General features: G+C 39.6%; 2 protein-coding genes across 2 annotated transcripts; one reads left to right on the top strand and one right to left on the bottom strand.

Moving 5' to 3' along the window:
* The first annotated feature begins 2,510 nt into the window (after positions 1 to 2,510).
* LOC108141619 (protein mab-21-like) lies at positions 2,511 to 6,715 on the top strand. The gene is made up of 3 exons (XM_017265088.2): positions 2,511 to 3,338; positions 4,513 to 5,066; positions 5,301 to 6,715. Exons 1-3 carry the CDS (start codon positions 3,136 to 3,138, stop codon positions 5,648 to 5,650), a joined length of 1,107 nt encoding a protein of 368 aa, XP_017120577.1. The 5' UTR covers positions 2,511 to 3,135; the 3' UTR covers positions 5,651 to 6,715.
* Positions 6,716 to 12,854: 6,139 nt separating this feature from the next.
* LOC108141376 (pancreatic lipase-related protein 2) lies at positions 12,855 to 17,494 on the bottom strand. Its single transcript, XM_017264717.2, has 3 exons — positions 16,954 to 17,494; positions 14,552 to 15,447; positions 12,855 to 14,111 (listed from the first exon to the last, which is right to left on the bottom strand). Exons 1-3 carry the CDS (start codon positions 17,069 to 17,071, stop codon positions 13,500 to 13,502), a joined length of 1,626 nt encoding a protein of 541 aa, XP_017120206.1. The 5' UTR covers positions 17,072 to 17,494; the 3' UTR covers positions 12,855 to 13,499.
* Positions 17,495 to 20,391: the final 2,897 nt, after the last annotated feature.

Below are 20,391 nucleotides of genomic sequence, written 5' to 3'. Positions count from 1 at the left end.
ACTGAAACCACAGGAAAAAAAAAGAAGAAGAAAAAATGTGTAGTTCTCCTTGTTTTTTGGCCCTTTTTGTTTTCAATTTATGCAGATATGCGCCCATCTAGATAGGAGTACAACTGCCACCTCCACTATCTGGTTACGTGGAAGTCCAGCGCGCCAAAAATCAGCCAAGTGCCATGGAGCACAGCACCTGGCATTGTCCATCCAGCCCAGCAATACCATCCCAAGCCCCATCCAATCGCCATCCATCCCATTCATTTGGGCTCCATTAAAATTCAGCTGACAGCTTCGATTCACGTCCCCAACAAATTGGAATGGGCTGAATACTATTTAGATACGGCTAGATCTGCTCAAACTGCCACTGATTGATGTCAATAAAGCCGAACAAAAGACTTAACAGGCACCAAAAGATACCATACAGTGGGACCTGGGTAAGTGGCAAAAAATATATATATAAAGCCATGGGAAATCAGGAAGCTATCAATTTTATGTGCTTTGTTTAAATGCTGTATATTCTATTGTAATTATTTCTTATTAATCGACAAATGTCTGTTTTATCGCTCATTTGCGGAAATATTTTGGTTTATTGCTGATAATCATGGTATACGTAGCTTAATGTTTAACAATATTTCTCAATATTATCAATAAACTTTGGCGAGTTTTTTTAAAACGTTTTAACAGCTATATATACCTCTAAAATGTTTTTGAATTTTTTTTTGTATATATTATATCTTAATGATAAAAGTTCATCCTAAAATGTATTAAATAAGCGCAAATACAAAATGTGGACAAAAATTAATGATAATATAATCAATAAAGAAAGATTTTTTTAAAATTAAAATAAGACAAAAAGAAACTAGCATTTTAAATCCCAAAAAATTTAAGAAGTCCTACAATTCTATAGAAACTCATTATAAAGTGCAAGTTACTTTTGATACTTAAGATTAAAAGCGCAATACCAATTTAATACAACAGAAATTGCAAAGTGATTAAAAAAATGTGATTGGTTGAGTACGTTGTAGCGAATCTTAAGATACTTCCGTCAACATGGGATGCTTGACCCCTTTTTCCCATTTCCTATGAAGAAAATGCTGTTGGTCGTCGGCAATTGTGTTCGGATTGTGTTTAGCCTCCACTCGAATTAGTGGCTGCGTCTGGGATTTGTCTAATTGGAGGAGGCGACGGGCACTTTGATGTTGCCACATGTCCATCAAGTGCGCTACTTTACCATACAGTACCATATAAAACGGGGTATATAAGACATGTATATATATATATATATATATATGTATGTTTTGGTGGGGGTAAAGTGAACGCAGAGGAAGTTGCTCGCTTGGAACTGCGAGGGCTGTCAGAAATTGCCAACTGGCACATTAATCCACGCGACATATTTATGAGTGTAAATGTATCTGTGTATCCGCGAGATATAAAGATATCGGCCGGCGAACATGGACGAGGGCTGCCCGTTGCCAGTTGCCAGTTGCCAGTTGCTCGTTGTTCGTTGTTCGCTGCTCTTTGCTAAATGAGTGCACATTTCAGATAAATTATTGCACACAACTTGTACGCGATGGCAGGCCGAAATGTATTTAACAAATTAAATTTGCACACAGATACACACATCGACAGGCAGCGACTTCAAAGGGGGCGCCGCAGCGTAACGGCCACAAAAGGGGCGAGGCCACGGCGGACCAATCGAATCGCAGCGCTCTCACAGATACACAGCCAGTCAACCCCATAGATACACCCATACAGATGCGAAGGCGAGAGAGAGCGTATCTCTATGCTCGATTTGTGTTTGTTTTTTGTGCGCACTGAGAAAATTTAATCTAAAAACCCCCCATTAAATATAAAAAAAGGCTGTATATAAAGTAATCTAATATAACATTGAATTACTAAAATATTTTTAATTTTAAAAACACATTACTATTGTTTAGTTTTGTATATATTAATTCAAAATTTGTGTATGTTAATTTTTTGTTTTTAGTTTGATAAGTATTTGAGAGTCCCATTGTTTGCTATTTAAAAATTTACGATAAAGGTATAAACAAATAACTCGCAGAAATATATTTGCCTGTATTAACACCCAGTAAATTAGCTACAAATGTTTTCAATATTAGCAAAACACATTAACACAATAGTAAAGTTATATGTGCTTTAAAAATATATAATAAAAAATCGACCAACTTTTTGAAGCTTCCTAAAATGTTCTTAGGAAAGCTCACCCGTTTTATACAAATTAAAAATATATTTATCTATTTTTCTTTGAGTGTATCTGGTAGATACGCCTGATACGCGGCGCTGAGTAGAGTATCTCATCGATTTTTTAAGCGTCGGAATGCGTGGCACGAGACAGAGACGCCTGTCACGTGACAGTCCCGACATGTATCTGTATCTCTGGCTGTGTGAAACCCCCTGCCCGCCTGCATCTGAATGCCATTCATGGGCGTCGAGACGCGGCGAGACGAGATGGCGGATTCGTTAGATACTGAGATACTGCGATACTGCGATACTGCGAGATACTCTCGTGCAGTCGGCCAAACTGCACTTTCAGCGCTTTTTATCTGCCGAAGCTGTAAATATCCGCGAGATTTACAACGCCAGCGAGCGACTCGAGTATCGGAATCGCTTGGCGGACTCAAACTCAGACTCGGAATCGGATTTGGTGTCGTTTTTGTACTCGTACTCGAAATCGCCATCGGTATCGCCTTTTAGCACAACGCATCATCATTCGGCCTGCGATTCGCCATTGCAGATACTGTATCTGCGGGCCACTGCAGCCGCGCGAATTCAAGAGGCAAAAGCCAAAAGCCAAAATCCAAAATCCAGATATACATATACAGTACTCGGTACCGCCAGTCGTGCTCCACTTGTGCCCATTGTTGCTCTGCTGTCACCGTAACTCACAATTGAATTGTTCCTTTGTTCTGTTTCGGTTTCTGTTTCTGTTTCCGTTTCTGTAGCGGCTTAAAAAAGAGACCCGCTCCCGAATTTCGCATAATTGGCTGGCCGCCGCTGGCTTTCAAGTTGGCCGCCAGACCAAGTGTCGCCGTGGAAAAGATACAGATACTTGCACTGGCACCACGGACATAGATACAGATACTGACTGGCAGTCAAGCGCGGAAAAGTGAGATAGATACCATGCTGGTGCCGCCGGACATGATGGCCGCCCAGACGCGCATGGTCTACCAGATGAACCGATTCTGCGCGGAGCGAGTCCAGGCCAGGATGTTCAAGACGGCCACCGCCATCCGCGAGATCTGCAAGATCGTCCAGGACATCCTCAAGGAGGTGGAGCTGCAGGAGCCGCGCTTCATCTCCAGCCTCGTCGAGTGCAATGGCAGGTAAATTACCTTAATTGACTTTTTAAATACTAATTTAATACTTAATTAATCTATTTGTAAAACAAGGCGTTTATAAATCCCTTCTTTTGATTAGAATCTCAACTTACCCCTTTTTAAGTGCCGTCTTCTCAGATCTAAAGTATTTATTTTGATTTTGAATTTTTTTAATCATAATTTAAGCAGTTTAATCATAAAACTATGTATTCTTATTTAAGGGCATCAAATATAAAGATCTGATCTAAAAATATAATTAAATATAAATAAAACGTTTTTGCTATTGTGTTAATTTAATAAATAAATTAAAAATACAAAACCTAAAACATACATCATCAGACTTTTAGACGTTTTTGATAAATTATAACAATACCTTACCGCAAAATTTATGTTAAGTAACTATTAATCTTTGTTTTTTTTTTAAATATCATTCCAAATTAAACGATTACCAAAGGCTTTTAATATTTTTGTCAGTTCTCGATTTGTTGTATCAAATGTTACGGTATGAATACCGTTGGCGAAATAAGTAAATAAATCAGCAAAATTCTATTGATTAAAAAATCTGTTTTATAATTGTAGAGAGTTATTTTATAAATGTTTACAAAACTAATTTGGAACTGAGTTAGCTAACAAAACTGGTAATGCTCAATCGATTGGATATGTAAAGTGGTGCAAACCGCAGACCTTTCAGGCAAAGTATCTGCGTAATTCCAGTGCCCGGATAACTGTCATCGCGGCTCCTGCTCGCTCCACTAAATCCCATCCACTCCACTCCACTCCACTCCATTGGGATCATTACAATCAAAGTGCAGCGTCATTGTCAGTTAACTGTCAAGTCATGCTCATCGGGGTTTCCCACTTGGCCCAAAGTGCAATCGCCTCTTATTAGATTCGATTAAACGAGAAAATCTATCAGTTTTATATTTAAACTTAATTAAATAAATGTATTTAAGCTTATATAGATAAACTATCTATGGTTTTACAATTAAATTCTTATTTATGTGTGTTTGTTTTTTAAGTATATATTTTTAAGGATGAACCTTTTATTAGAGTTTAATAATGTATACTAAAGGTTTAGGGGTCAAACCTTTTATTATAAAAGTTTCAAAAATATTTGGCATTTAAAATATTTGAACCTACATTTTCAATGTTATATATCATACCTTATATTATGATACAGATTCGAGGGCGTGGAGGTCATATCGCCGAATGAGTTCGAGATAGTTCTCTATCTAAATCAGATGGGCGTCTTCAACTTTGTGGACGATGGCACCCTGCCAGGATGTGCTGTGCTGAAGCTGAGCGATGGCCGGAAGCGGTCCATGTCCCTGTGGGTGGAGTTCATCACGGCCAGCGGCTACTTGTCATCTCGGAAGATCCGGGCTCGATTCCAAACGCTGGTGGCCCAGGCCTGCGACAAGAGTGTCTACCGCGACTTGGTCAAAATGGTGGGCGACACCAGCGAGGTGAAGCTGCGCATTCGGGAGCGATTCGTGGTCCAGATCACGCCCGCTTTCAAGTGTTCCGGCATCTGGCCGAGATCGGCGGCCCACTGGCCGGTGCCCCATCTACCCTGGCCTCATCCCAATATCGTGGCGGAGGTCAAGACCGAGGGATTCGACCTCTTGTCCAAGGAGAGCATAGTCATGCAGAACAAGAACAACAATGCGGCCAGCATGGAGGGCGATGCCTGGGTCCTCAGCTTTTTCGAGGCCGAGAACAGGCTTCTGCAAGGTAAAGAAATCAGAGAAAATTACAGGAAAATCTTTTGCTTAAAAAATTATTGCATAAATTTATCGCAGATTGTTGGGGCTAATTGTTGATATTATAAAACTGTCAATTATTTTAAATCACGCATTTTACAGAGTTCTTTTTTGTCACATAATTTCATAAAGAGTAGTCATACTTATTTGTGTGTGTCTTAATTATTAACGTAAGCTTATGCATATTATTTGATTATCCTTTTAGGTGGCTGTCGCCGGCGTTGTCTGAGCATGCTGAAGACGCTGAGGGACAGGCACATGGAGCTGCCCGGCAATCCCATCAGTGCGTACCACTTAAAGAACCTGCTGCTCTACGAGTGCGAGAAGCATCCGCGGGACTTCGAGTGGGACGAGAGCTGCATTGCGGACCGCATCAACGGGATCTTCCTGCAGCTGATATCCTGCCTGCAGTACCGCCGCTGTCCCCACTACTTCCTCCCTGGACTGGACATGTTCAAGGGCAAGTCGCCCAGTGCTCTGGAGCAGGCCGCCAAACAGGTGTGGCGATTGACCCGCGAGCTGCTCACCAATGCCAACGCCTTCGAGAAGTTGTAAGGGGGCGTGGTCCGGGGCTTGGGATGGGTCGATTTTGGTGACGAATAATGCATATGTTTTTGTTAGGGAAATAATCTATCATCCGTTTTATTTTGGTCCCTAAACAGCTATTATTGCCTTAATTGAAGATTGTTATAATTGTGTTTTTTATTTAAAGGTAATACACACATAGTGTAATAAAGTTTACCTTTAATGGATTTCATTTCCTTGAGAGTTAGTTTTTCCTGAGTAAAAAAAGGGACTTTAACTAGATAAGTGACTTTCCTCCAGTATAAGTGTATTCCCCTGTGTTTTCGCAGTCATCCAAATATCGACCCATCTGAATGTGGGGAGTGTGTGTATTGTGTGGGGTGCCAAGTCTGCCGGAGATTCAAGATATATATACGAATATATATATATATAGCTCCTTGGCGGCCATTTTGTGCCATGTCCGTGTGCCTGTGTTTGTCTGCGAGAGCGTGAGTGTGTGTGTGTGTGCGAAAGTGTTAATGCGGAGATGCGAGATAAGTCCACTCCCCATTTCGACTCCGACCCCGACTCGACTCGATTTGCGATATATATCTGCCCATCCAGGCGTTTCGGCTAAGCCTCGAATATTGTTTTTAATAACTCGCCCCTCGACGCTCACGATGCATCCTTTGTTTGCCCATCGAACAATGAGCTCGCCAACTTCCAGATCCCGGATGGAAAAAAAAAAACGAAAATCAAACAAAAAAAAAGAGCATTTGGCCAGGCGGCTCCTTTTACACGGGCCACTCAACGTATACGATTGTTTCACAGTTCGCAGCAGATCCTAGATCAAAGCAAAAACGAAACACAAAAAAGGAACTATACACATATATCGCTTAAAATATGAGAGAGAGATTCCATTGATGATCGTTCCAAGTCCAACTTTACATTGTTTTTTTAATACCTATATATATATACATATATGTATGTCGATGTCTATTATGCGATGCCTAACATTTACCACGATTATCCACAGTTTGTTTTAAGTACAACATAATCCTAGATTGCTTAAGTGAAAAGAAATGTTTGAATAAATTCAAGAGTAGCCAAAGGCAACACCTCGCATTGTTTATTTTTCAAGAGGGGCCTGACAAAACTGGCATTATCTGTGGGTTAACAAGAGTTACTTCTGTTGTCATATTTTAATTTGAAAAAAGTATTTCAGTCATACCAAATTTGGTTAAAACACACATTTAAAAACGGAAACCATTATGATTTTGTAAATATTCACAATCATGTTTTTATATCTGTAGATTATTTATTGATAAAAATTCTTTAAACGTTTTCAATAAAATATTTTGCTATATTTCATTTTAAAAATAGAATTTATTGCTCTTTAATATATTTTATTATAAAAAACACATTAAACAAAAAACTCCATAGACTTAATAAATATTTAAAATTTTTGCCTTAGGAAAGAAACTATTCTGTAAAATGTTTAATGATCAAAAGTGTTGAAATCGTTTTTAAAAAGCTGCAAAAGTTAGTCCTAGAAATGATGAACCATTACAAAAAACTATAAGCTATACAACCTAGAAATAAAATTTGGCAGAATTTCAATTACCTTTAATAAGGTGAAAAGTGTACTGTAATTTTGAAAATTAATTTGATGCACAAAAGCTTTAGCTTGGAACCAAGTGATGTATCCAAATTGGCTTGACAAGCGGATGCCATATTTGTCTCTGAGTTCGGGACTTGGCATGAAAGATCCACTGAGAGACCGGATGACAAGTCCCCAGGTCCCGAAAGGATGTTCCCTGATCTCATTAGGCCCTCCATCGGGTGAGTTAATGTTATGATTATTGGCAGTGCGGGATATTTATTCGCAATCGGCGACGTATCTGGATCTGGATCGGGATCGGGATCGGGAGCTGAAGCTGGAGCTCAGGATGAAGCTGAGGCTTGGAAGATGCAGCTGCTGCAGCGACAACTGAGCATCACTTTTATTACCCTTATTTATGGTTATTTTCTGGCGGGGGCTGGGACCCAAAACCGAGTGGTTTGGCTGCCTGCTTTGTTCTGCGGTTCTTTTGTCTCCACCTTTTATTTATTTATTTTGTTTTTATTTCTGCGTTTTGGCGGAGCGAAAACTTTCAGCGAATGTAATCGATATTTTCTTCGACGGCCGCTTCGCATCGCATCGCATTGTGTCGACAAAAGAAGGTGTATTTTGTGGAGTAAATGGAGAGTACGCAGTACGACGAACGGGAAATAATCAGCGTCAGCACAAGGATATAGTACAATGCGTTGGCCAAAATAACAAATTATGCCGAGGCACGCAGGGATCATGTTACGCGGCCATTCATTCCATCACCACCAGTAAACCCTGTGCCAACCCTCGGGTGGGTGGATTTTTCTTTTGCTCTTATGCTCTTTTGCTCCTTTGAGTCCTGGGAAAAGCATCATCAGGTGACCGAATACGAATCCGCATCCACATCCACAACCACATCCAAATGTGAGTTCTCATCCAGGATGCGCACTTGGCCGCCAGCGCAAGGCCACGTGGCTGCCTTTTTTTCTCAGTGGGTGCTTTGGAAATGGGTTTCCCAAAAAAAAAAAGCAAAAGGACCAGAAAGCAGGACCTTCTGCCAGTAGCCCCGCAACGATAAGGCACGATTCCCATTTCGCCCGCTGACAAATGGTATTTGAAATGCTATTAAATGGGGCGACCAGCTAGAGTACCAGGATCCGTGACGCAACACCTGCCCATTCACATGCCCATTCTCATTCCGAATAATCATCATCTTCCCAGTACCAATAGCTACCTATACCAATCCCCATCCCATGAAAAAGAAGCCTTTTCATTTGGCTGGGCTGTCACAACTCTGGCAAAGCCACAAACAAATTTTTGTCGCCTGTCGCCCTTTGATTTGGGCTTCAACAAAGATACCCTGGAAAATAAAGGGTATACTTCTATTCATGATTAAATTAAATTGTCCTATTTTTAACAATAGATTTTCCTAGATTTTTTTAAAATAAATAACATCAAAAGTATAAAGTAGTTTTAAAGTCGAGAAACGTGCATTACTGCTACATATTTTTAATGAAAATATTTAAGGAAAAAAAATAGCAGAATATATTTAAGGAAATCAATGAAAACCTCGCAAAGTAATTAAGTCAAATTTTATAACACCAAATAATAAAAAAAATGTAATTTTACTATATGCATTTTCTTCTTCAATACAAAAACACCAAAAAGTGCAGGATATTAAGAGATCGAATCCTGTCGAGCAGACTTCAGTGTTTTGGGTTTTTCTTGTTGACATTTATGCACACCCGCCCTCCAGTTTTTGTAGCTCCTGACTCCGAATCCTTCCGCCGAGTCCTGCCACGCCCCCCCCCCGCAGGCGGTTCATGGGCGGTGACAGGAGACTTGCGATGGCGTCGCATTGTCCTTTGCTGGCGGCTTCTGTTTTCTGTTTTCTGTTTCTGTTTACTGTTTTCCGCATTCCGTTTTCTGGCTTTGTCGCATGGCTTCGAATGGCATTTCTTTGTTTTAATTGTTCACTAATGATATTTAAATTAGTGCTCTAAGTGACCGCGGGCGGTTTCAGCTATCGCTCCTTATTCGCCTCCCCCATTACCCATTAACCACTATCCTTTTCGCCTTTGTTTTTGTTTGTTGTTTGCATTTTGACATTTCATTTGTTTAGATCTTTCGGCGAGGGTTGACAAACTAAATATAAAAGGAGTAAAGGGAGTAAAGGGAAAACGACAACGGAATTCGAATATCACGGCAGCTTTTTTGCCGTTTTAAAAATATTTGCATTTTTAATTTTATAGTAAAATATATATAAAATAAATAAAATCTTATTTAGTTTTTCTCTGATTTTTAGCAAAAGAAACCACCCTTTTTGTGTTTTTATCTTGTAACTGGACGTTAATTAATTTCCGGTCGATTTTAAAATACTTATTTATAGGTCATTTTTTAAATTACTTAATTAATTCATTAAAAACTCATAATCTTGTATCTTGGCCAAAATTAGAGGTATGGCCATGACAGTGATTGTTTTGAACAGCTGGCGACCTATACTACCCACCCACAATCGGTTTAGAACAATTAATTTTGTTTTGATAAAAAAAAATGATTTTTCAAAATCGGTTTTATGAAAAATCAACTTTATGACCAATTTTTGATAAGGGGGTACATCATCATTTTTTGCGAAAATTTGGGCTGACTGAGAATGCCATTTGATTGGCAATTTAATGACGAATTCGCCGATGTATGACATTCCATCTGGTGGCCATTTTTTCCCAAGGTTTTGATACAAAAACCGATATTTTAGGTGCTTTTTTTGGGTTTTTGGAGATTTAACCAATAAAAAATTCCTAAAGCGTCCTTTCGTTGTAACTTGGCCAAAATTAGAGGTAGAGCCATAAGAGTGACTGTTTTGGACAGCTGGCAACCTATACTACCCATCTACAATCGGAGCCATTTGTTTGGTTTTAATATGAAAAATCGATTTTTCAAAACAGACTTTTGGAAAATTAACGTTATGACCAATTTTTGCATTTTTTATAAGGGGGTACATCATCATTTTTTGCAAAAATTTAGAAAATTGAACAATTTTTAGCTGTGAATGCCATTTGATGGGCAAATTCATAACGAAAACGCCGATGTATGACATTCCATCTGGTGACCATTTCTTCCCGAGGTTTTGATACAAAAACCGATTTTTTAGGTGACCAAAAATCAAATTTTCATAAATAACATTTCTAATGTTACACAATTTAATTTTTGTATATCAATTCAGCAAATTCTTCAGATCCGTTGTAGTAACATTTGTGAATAATTGCCTAATCGTTACATTTGCAGATGCTCTTCACTATTTATATTTTATTTTTCATCTTCTGGCGTAATTATGTCGTCATTATCAAAAACACGTGGTGCAATTTACCAAGCTGACAAAAGGAGACGACTCTGCATCCTCCTGCGGAGCTGAGAAGCTGGGAAATGGATTGGATGGATGTGAGGGGAAAACTCGGCGCACACGCCACGAATTATGAATATCAGAGAAATGCACAAGATGAATGGCGCACGGAAAATGCCAGCGGGATGGAGGGAGGCCAAATCCCAAAGGGAGTGGGAAATTAGTTTTCCACGCATCGCTAGCAAAGACAATGGAGCGCAGGAAAAGTGGGGGGGGGGCGGCGAAGAAAAAAAAAACCAACGGCGGCACCTACACGTGATAATTTAGAGCAGATTGTCGCCTTCTAGCACTATATGGAAAATATATAAAAGATATATCAGACGGGTGGGGGGTGGTTGGGGAACACTTTAGAGCCATCGTATTTTTGGATGGACATTTGCATTCAATTACGGCAGCTGTGAGCCGGCCCTGATTTATATTTATGCACGCGACTCTGACGGCCCATAAAGGAAACCCCAAAATGGGCCGCAGCGGGGGAAAACTCAGGGGGATTTTCCCCTTTACTTCCCCTCTTAAAGTAAAAAGAGTTGGCGCTGGCTGCGCTCAATCATAATTATGTGATTTGTTTGCGACGCCGGCGCGTCCGACTAATTAAACGGCGAAATGACAGAGTGGGTGGGTGGATCTGTATAGTCCATGGGAAAGGGTGAAAAATCTGATGGAAAATCAGAGAATCCGGGGCGGGGATGTTGACGTATTGTCGCTGATGTTGCCCCGCTGAAATTATGACATTTTGATTTGAGCCCAGGCCCGAGCCCCATTTGATGTCCCTCAGCCGGCGCACTCGTCTGATTTATGCCACAAGTCAGGGGAAAATGTGAGAAAAATCATAAAAAATGAAATAGAAAAGGAGTAGGAACTTAGGAGGAAGCTAAAGGCTGAAGGTGAACTAATTAAGAGGCGGATGGCTAACGGATTGCAGCTGCACTTAACAACCGTATAAAAGGGGAGGCACTTGGCCATTTGCTCGCCCGTAATTCCCCATGACATTCGGAACATTCGGGACATTCGGTGGCCGAGATCGAAGAGTTATCCCAAATCGATTAACATTATTAATGAATGCATATCATGGGAATAAGTGGACACACATTTGGTGGGAGCAGGAGGAGCTGGGAGAGGGGGGAGGGGGGATACAGGTGGAGCAACGAAAGTCAAAACATGAAAAGGTTTTCAAACAATTTCAGTTCTCGGAAACGAATGAAATGAACTCCAGCGAAACATTGTCAACATGATCATCAACTGTCTCCCTCTCTCTCTCTCTCACTCTCTCTCTTTCTTTCTCTGTCAACATATTTATGGGCCAGGTTAATTTTGAGGTTGAGACTGGAACCGAGATGCACTGAAAAAAAATTTTTTTTTTGAATTTGCACACAATACAAAAATTAAGGTTACTTTAATTATAAACTTACAAGCTACCTTCAAAAAATATATTTCAATGCTTTTTGCCAAGTACAGAAGCTATTATTATGTATTATTTTCTGTATATGCAATATATTTTGTTTTTAAATACAATTTCCTATATTAATTTCAAATCAAATATAAGATGAAGTAATAATAATAAGTAGAGTTTAATTGTTCACCAAAAACCAATAATTAATTTGGCGTTACTTAAAAGTAATAATTTTTAAGGACACATTTATTTGTGTGCAGTGTCTTAGGCTTTGGGGCTACCCGGAAAGCATTGGAATGCCCAAATGTTCGATCATAAAACAAAGACCCAGCCGCAGAAACAGAAACTTCAACTGAAACTGAAACAGAGACAGAAAACCGAAAACCGAAAACAGAAACCGAAATCGAGACGGTGAACGAGGTTGAAAACGAGTCGAATCAATGCAGATAATATCAATTATATGTAAAAGATACACATGCATGCGATAGATACATTTGCCCCGATAAACATTTAAAATATTAACATCAACAGCAGACTGGGGATCCATGTCCATGGAATGTCCCCCGTCTCCAGTCAACAGTGTTTCGTGTTTGTGTTTATAATTCATTAGAATCCACAGCTGATTTGAGTTATAGGCAGGCAGATTCAAATCTGGGGACTTTGTTGTGTCACCAAAGGTTTTTATCGCAATTATCTAAACTCGAGTTCTGTATAACTCGAATTTTCGGCGCAAGAAGTGGGACTCATTTAAATACCAAATTTGTACACCTCAGAATATGTTAAGTCTTAAGTAAAACCTATAATTATAAAATTATAATTAAGCAACCTAAATAATTTGTAAATATTAAAAATGATTTTTAAGCAGCGTAGTTTTCTAATATTTTTGTATTTTTATTTACATTAAATTAGGCTACATCAATGTACTATAACTACAAATACATTTAATATACTCAAAAAAAAAAATGGAAAAAAAATTATTTTATAAAATAAATAACGGTTGATGATTGCTTCGCTTGCGAACTATTAAAATACTATAATAAAATACAAACTGTTCTTCCTCAGCCAGTTGCTATAAAGTTCAAAGTGGGAACACTTTTCGATCTCAACTGTTGTCATAGTGCAGACACGCACCAGCGTTTACATGGTGTAGACAACTAAGCGGGGATGCGAACCTGCACTGCTTGACTTGATTTTCTACATAAAGCAGTCCAGCCAAGGAAGTGATAACTAAATGCTTAATTAATTGGCTAATTAAATTAGCTATATGATTTAAATTGCTATTAATTAGCCAATTAATTAATTAAATAGTTTACATACAATTCAGAATTCAGTAGATAATTAATTAGTTAATTGAAGTGATTAAGATTATGCCATTTTTAAGTAGGTAGTGAATAAGCCAGGAAAAAAAGATAAATATTGAAACTTTACCCTGGTTGATAATCAATAGGCTACTCAAACCACATACAAATCAATTAAATAATTAATTACCAATTTAGGTTCATAATTAATTTGATAGATATTAATCCTTGCAATAGCTGGAGCGCAGGACATTTTCGGCTCCCGTGAGAATGGCTCCCTCGTGCTGGGGGCACAATTTTAGATAGAGCTCGCTGGACTCCATCGCCTCGATGAGGATGTACTCGAGGTAAATTCGCGGCGCCGAAAGGATGCGCCAGGTGAGTGGATTCAGTATATTTGTGGGATACTCCCAATTAACGGTGGCGTATTCCGGTTCCCGGAGATTCCGTCCGGCCACCAGGGCCTTGTATTCGTAGCCCGGCTCAAAGTACATGGCCTTCGGGGAGAATTTCATCATCTCCGTGGTGGCTCGCTCCCTCTTGCCGCTTGCCTTCTTCTGCAGCGCATCGTGGAGCTGAACGGACAGGATGCCCACCTCGCCGCCATGCAGCGTACTCTCATCATGTCCGGAAACTCGCACCGTAATCCTATAGTGCAGCCGGCAGAAGGGCTTACTGTCACCTGTCCACAGGTAAAAGACGCCGGGTGAATCACCCTGCTGCAGCTGGCCCAGATCCACCTGCTCCTGGTAATCCTCCTGGCTGTGGTAGCCCATTCGCAGACAAGTGTGGCCCGGCTCCTCGCAGCTGGTGCACCTCGTGTCCTTGAAGCTCTGAAAGTGGCGAAAAAAAGGGATTAATTAAAATATTTATGATTTTAAATTAAACAAGACTAGGATCACTCTTTAGAGCAAACTCAAACATCTTAGAGTCTTCAAAAAATTCTTTGTGTCGGAAATTCTTCAGAATTTAAAAAAATTCTTGATAAAATTTGTTTTCAGTTAATTCTTACAAGCCTTTTACCTTATTTTTTACATTATTTAAAATAATAGATATTTATATTTATATTGGGTTCTAGCTAGAATATTATTTAACATAAACAGAGTGTTCCGAAACCGACCCCTATTTTCTTTAAAAGATTAGTTCTCCAAAAATCTAAATTTTATAGCATTTATTAAGTTTTGACTAGAAAACCATACATTCCCATTTAATTTATAATTGTTTACACCTAAACGTTCTGTGAATTATATCAAATCAAAGTTCAGCTACTCACCTCAAAGGAATCACAGGTTATTCCGAGGAAGGGACACTGCGAACCGATGCTCTCCGTGAAATACTGCTGACTGCGGATGTGATTGCAGCTGAGGAACTCCTGCATGGTCAGGAACAGCGTCTTCTTCTGCACCACATCCTGGAACTTCTTGTTGCAGCCGGGATTATCGAATCCTCCGTTGGGGAAGAAGTCCACGTGGCCGAGACGCATATTAATGCCCAGTCCGCCTTTCATCAGGGGATTGGCATCCGTGTGCAGGATGTCCACGAAATGGGCATCCGTCTTGTCCAGCCGCACGATGGGATCGGTGTCCGTGAAAAGTGGAGCTGCCGGATCGAGGCCCGTAATCCTGGCCGGCTTTAGGCCAAAGTCGTGCTGCAGATGATATCCCGCATAGCCGGATAGATGGGCACCCAGCGAATGGCCAATGATGTGCACATTATCGAGATTTGGCAGACGCAGCTCCTCGTACAGCATGTGCACCACATGGGCGGTGATTGCGCCCACGAGCCGGATATTGGCGACCGCCTGGACATACGGCGGACTCGCACCACCGCCCCAATCGATCAGGACCACGGCGGCCTTACCCTCCGGCTCGTATGCCAGCAACGCCCTCGCCATGTCCCACATCCAGGGAATCTCGCCCGATTCCAAATAGCCATGGACCAGCAGGAAGATCTTGCCCTTGGCATCCAGGCCCATGCCCTGCACGCTGTCCGGATCATTGAGATCCAGGTACTTGGGCTGGTCCAGTTCCTTTCTCAAGTGCAACGTGAAGTGCGGCTCAATCTCCGATGGCTTCTGCGGATGCACATTTATCGACCGTGTCACCGTGTTCCATGGCCCATTGATCGGAAAACAGCCGTACACCCCGAAGCACTTCACCTCGTTGATGTCTGAAAAGGTAGTAGAAAAAGCAATCGGAGGATTATTAGTTGGCTAGTTGGTCTATAAATCAGCGTGGCAAACACCTGAGCCCAGATAAGCTGACTAAAATTTACCAGGGAGTGCCCAACTATCACTAGGTCTGAATAGTGCTAGCTTTACCTTATTCGATTGCCGGGGAAAATCGCTTAACTCGAAATCTTAACCATCTATAAAAACTATTATAATCAGTGAGATAATCACCAAAAGAACCATAAATCTATCAGGAATAATTTATTTTCGTTATAAATAAACGTTTAATTTGTTGGCAATTTGAAAGGTAGTGTCCAGATTCGAAGATTAGTTGATACATTCAGAGCCAAATAATAATATTTTAATTATGTACATTTTGTGTAAAAAAAAAAAACAGTAAATTCAATTATTTTGTACTCATTTTTAATATTTGCAGCAATAAATTTATTATAACTAAGCATTGAAGATAGCCCTTTTTTAATATTCTTTGATGATTTTGAAAGATCTCAATTAGAACTGTTTCGGTCTGGTAGAAAGCTCAACGAACCATAAAAATCTTTGATAGACGACATTGCAATTCTTTGAGGGCCCAGTTGAAATCTTCCCTTAAGACATTAAATGTCTCAACGAGCCGTGATCGGAAATGGATATTGGATTTGGCCACTGGTGCATGGATGACCGGCCATTGTCGTCTCTATTTTTTATCGCGGTCTTCTTTGGCTTTCCGTTTGTATCGGAAGTTTTCGATTAGATAGCCACTATATACACTTAGCATATTGTATGGCGAAGCGTACCGAACGAGTCACGTCATTAGCCTATGAGGCCCTGATTTCCAAACCAAATCGAGCGACCACCAACAACCACCACCACCTGTGTTTCCATTGCGCACAGGTGATCGTGATCGCCACGGGTTTCTTGGAAGAGCTTTCCCCATGTGCCGCACCGATTACTGCCACTCAGCATCTTTGGCTGTTGAGCCACTAAAGAGCCAGCAACTGTTTGTTCGACATACAGCCAACAAGCAAACCACTTAAGGCGGACGAAACCCCAAATTGGTGGCCCCTAACTGGGCCCAAAACGCACAGCTGCGGCCAAGAAAATAGCACAACTGATTGCGTTCTCTTAAGCAACGAATATTTGGCAATCTTGAGGCCTAATTTTATATTTAATGGGCAATTAAACTAAGATGTTAAGCAATATACAAATACCTTATGGATAATTAGTTTTTGCTTATGTGGTTGTCTTCAAAAATGTGAATAAAATTAATATTTTTGAGGTAGAATTTACCTTTTAAGCAGTTTAATAAAAATATGCCAAACTAGTTTTGAACCTTTTTATTATTCTGGCATTAAAGAAATTAAAATGTTAGAAAACTTTTATTTTCCCGCCCGCTATCATAGCGGGGATCTGCTATACTTTTGGGCCACTTTGGACATGTTCTAGTTAACCTGGCTGGTGGTGCAATTCGGTGGCCAAAAGTGGCGCTCATGGATCGTGTTACTTACCACTTTTGGGTGCTGGTGGCAGATCGACCAGGGTGTTGACGGCCGCACGACTGGTGTGATTGGCCAAATACAGCATGGTCTGCAGCATCAAGCCGCCAGTAGTGTTGGCCACGTACATCTTTTAATGAAGGATCTTGGATCCCTGTTGAGATGGTGCTAGATGGTGCAACTCAAATCACACACACTTTTCCCAGGGCTTGGCCACAATCACAAATCACTTGAACGAGTGCCACTCGAGTTGGCTGTTCCTGATTATCTAAGGCTAAGACTTATATATTCGAGTTACGATACGATACGATGCAATAGATCGATCGATCGATGGATCGTTTGTTGTGCCTGGCTCTTCGTTAGTTTTAGTTATTTTTTAATTAAATTTGACGTTAATCTTATCGACTGTCTCTCGTCTCGAGTGTGCCGTTAGTTTCTGGCGGCCCTCGGCTTTTCGACAATGACTATCTCTGATTTACACTCGACTCGGACTTTGCTATATCTCCGCCGATCTGAATCGCTTGGGAACCGTTTGAACACTGAGCGGATCAGCTGCGCCCCACGCAATTTTTATGTCAGACGGACGGCGAGAAATCGAAATCGAAACCGAAACGAAAACGAGGCGGAAAGCTGCATCCGAATCCGAAGCTGCAGCCGAAGCCATTGGTTGATGACGTTTGGCCGCGATAGTGCTGGCTATTCCGACGATTTTCCGACATATCGGGAATATAATAAGGCTGCCTTTCAAAGGTCAATCAGGAAAAACAGTTGGAAAAAGCCGAAAACACTTAAAATGTTGTCCAATTGTAAGAAATTAAAAGAAATTCAATTTCGAACAGCAGTTATTTTTAACCTTTTATAGGTCAAGTGTGAAAGACAGTTGGAAAAAGGTGAAAAATAGAGAAATGCCTTGGTCGGTCTTATATTAAAAAAAAATAAAACAAATACTATTTTGAACAGTAGTTTTTTTAAATTTTGAACAATGGTCTTAAAAGCTTGCCCTAAATTAATGATTAATGTGCTTTACAAATTCTATTGTACCTTTTTTAAACATAAAACAAATATTTACTTTTAGCCAATTTAATATTGAAAACAATGACCAATTTTAGCTATATAGTCATCACTGATCACTGAGCTTCGGCACGCGACTTGCGGCAAACTGTGTGGAACAGAGAGGAAAAGGCCCTGAGCTGCTGATAAAGCTCAATCCGTCCGTTTCTCCCAGTGTAGATGCAAAGTACACCAGCTGGCGGGGTTGCTCTTTGTTGGATGCACCTTCTTGATAAGAGAACAACTCTGCCGACGGACAACAAAGTGACCGCCAAGAAGGCGTTCGTTCAGCAATCTTTCTGAAGGAAGGGGGCGGCGGAAAGGAGGATCCATGTAGGGTCAGAAATAGAGCCTGAGGCAGTCCCCCTTGGGCTATCAGCAGCTGTGCCCCACAACCCGTTCTGCACAGAAAGAAAAACATGTAAGCTCTACTTTTTGAACAGGACAGAATTTTTGACTTATGGCTATTTCTTATCGCAACCCTTTGAATTTAAGAAACTAATTTTATTTTGTAACCAATAAATAACCTTACACATTTTTAAGCATTTTAATAGGTTATAAAAGTATACATAGATAACAATAAATGAAATCTGCATCGAAAAGCGTTTTGTGTTATTCAACTTTTAAAGACTCCTTTAAAATATTATAGGATTTTTTAAAAGCCTGGTAAAATATAATTACTATTAACTTATTTGTTTAAATGGTATCATCTAAGTAAAAATATTTAATAACGTACATAAAAAGTGTTTTTTAAGATTTGTGCGATAAATGTTTTAATACAAAATTTTAATATAATATTATTAAAAAAAATTTAAGATTAAACAGAACTTGTTAAGATTAAGACCTGCAAAGTTTGTCAAAATCAAAATATGTTGTTAGTCTAATCCCACATTCAAATTTCTTAATAGGTTCGTAAGCCCAATAAAAAATCTGCAGAGATTTCAACAGGCTTTGATTTTATATAGGCTATTATTTTCCTGTGTGTAGGGGCTAAATTAAATTCCTGAGAAACTGTGTCAATCGACGGGCCCCTGCCCTCAGCCCGCCGCCTCTGACAGGTGGTGTCAATGTCTGGTTAGTAATATAAACATGTTCATATAAATATATATATATATATATTCCCATTGGCAAACGTTATCAGAATCTCGCAGAATCCCGTTTCGCTTTCAAGGCGTCCAAAGTCCGGAGAAGGTGTTTGTTTACGGGTTTTCGATCGCTCGCCATTCCACCAGGATCTCGAATATTGCCATCGCCCATTGACGTCAAGAGGCGGCCTTTCCAAAGCGTTATCACATCTTAAAGTCTGCTTTCTGTTCTGCTTTTTTCTTGTTTTTGTTTACGACTTTCTTGGTCAGCTCCAGTCATGCCCTTTCGCAAAAATATCCTTGTAAAAAGTATAAAGCAATTAAGATAACTCTTGCAAATTGTAATTACTTTAAAACTCTATATTTAGATGACTAATTGTTCCACTTCCGTGTAGAATCAACAGCTTATGCCCCCCGATCCCCGATAAGAATCGAACTTTGATTCCGAAAATCGATTCCGGTTCAAGAATCCACTTGCATTGCAAATCAACGGAGGTGTTTGCACATGTACATGTAGATTTTTGCTATTTTCGTTTGACAGGGTCCAACGTCATCGTAGGGCCACATGCCACGCCCACTTGTTGCTGGAAAGTGTAAAAATATTTTGTTTACAACGGGAATTACATGGGGCATATAGATTACAAGTAGTATTGCAAATGGCAAATGAAATACACAATCCAGAACATGGAATAACAATCGCTGCAATCGCTCTCATTGACATAAGCCCCCAAGGGGATTATTGTTTACATAGATCAGTGCCAGATCAAAGTGTAAAGTACGGGTTTACTATAGAAGGCTCATAGTATTTGGCGACAAAGTCATTTAAAATAGACAATGTTTTAGTACCATTCTTTAAATCAAAGTTACAAAAGATAACTTGCCCATAGCATTAACATGTGTATATTTAAAAATATTTTAAACTTTAATTAAATATTTATACAGTAATAATTTTGAATAAGTATTACTTATGACACACACAAAAAAATATAATAATTAGAGAATTGAAAAATTGCTATTAAGAAAAAGTTCAAATTTGGGATAACTATATTTAAATCTGCACTATCAATGGTAAGCTACATATTTCTATAAATCAAATTACCACACCATTTAAGCACTCGTATAAACATATTATTTTCTAAAACTGAAAACTGCAATATGTTTGTAAACAAACATGAAGAAACAAATAAGCGATCGCGAGTAATGTTCCAATGCCAAATTCTAATCATGTTGTTGGCATACATTTAAAAATATATAGGTCATAGAACCATAGATTAGACATTTGCAGTAATTACCTAATCAATGAAATTACTCATAA

Source organism: Drosophila elegans, unplaced genomic scaffold (assembly GCF_018152505.1).
Source record: "Drosophila elegans isolate 14027-0461.03 unplaced genomic scaffold, ASM1815250v1 contig_149, whole genome shotgun sequence".
Classification (NCBI taxonomy): domain Eukaryota; kingdom Metazoa; phylum Arthropoda; class Insecta; order Diptera; family Drosophilidae; genus Drosophila; species Drosophila elegans.
The sequence above is the reverse complement of the archived record's forward strand: the minus strand, read 5'-3'. Positions and strand labels throughout refer to the sequence as shown.

Bases quoted from the DNA above. Each gene is read 5' to 3' on its own strand.
- LOC108141619 (XM_017265088.2), top strand. From the start codon at position 3,136: ATGCTGGTGCCGCCGGACATGATGGCCGCCCAGACGCGCATGGTCTAC. The intron at 3,339-4,512 runs GTAAATTACCTT...ATTATGATACAG, and splicing joins CTCGTCGAGTGCAATGGCAG to ATTCGAGGGCGTGGAGGTCA. The intron at 5,067-5,300 runs GTAAAGAAATCA...TTATCCTTTTAG, and splicing joins CGAGAACAGGCTTCTGCAAG to GTGGCTGTCGCCGGCGTTGT.
- LOC108141376 (XM_017264717.2), bottom strand. From the start codon at position 17,071: ATGTACGTGGCCAACACTACTGGCGGCTTGATGCTGCAGACCATGCTG. The intron at 15,448-16,953 runs GTAAGTAACACG...CTACCTTTTCAG, and splicing joins GCCACCAGCACCCAAAAGTG to ACATCAACGAGGTGAAGTGC. The intron at 14,112-14,551 runs GTGAGTAGCTGA...CGCCACTTTCAG, and splicing joins TAACCTGTGATTCCTTTGAG to AGCTTCAAGGACACGAGGTG.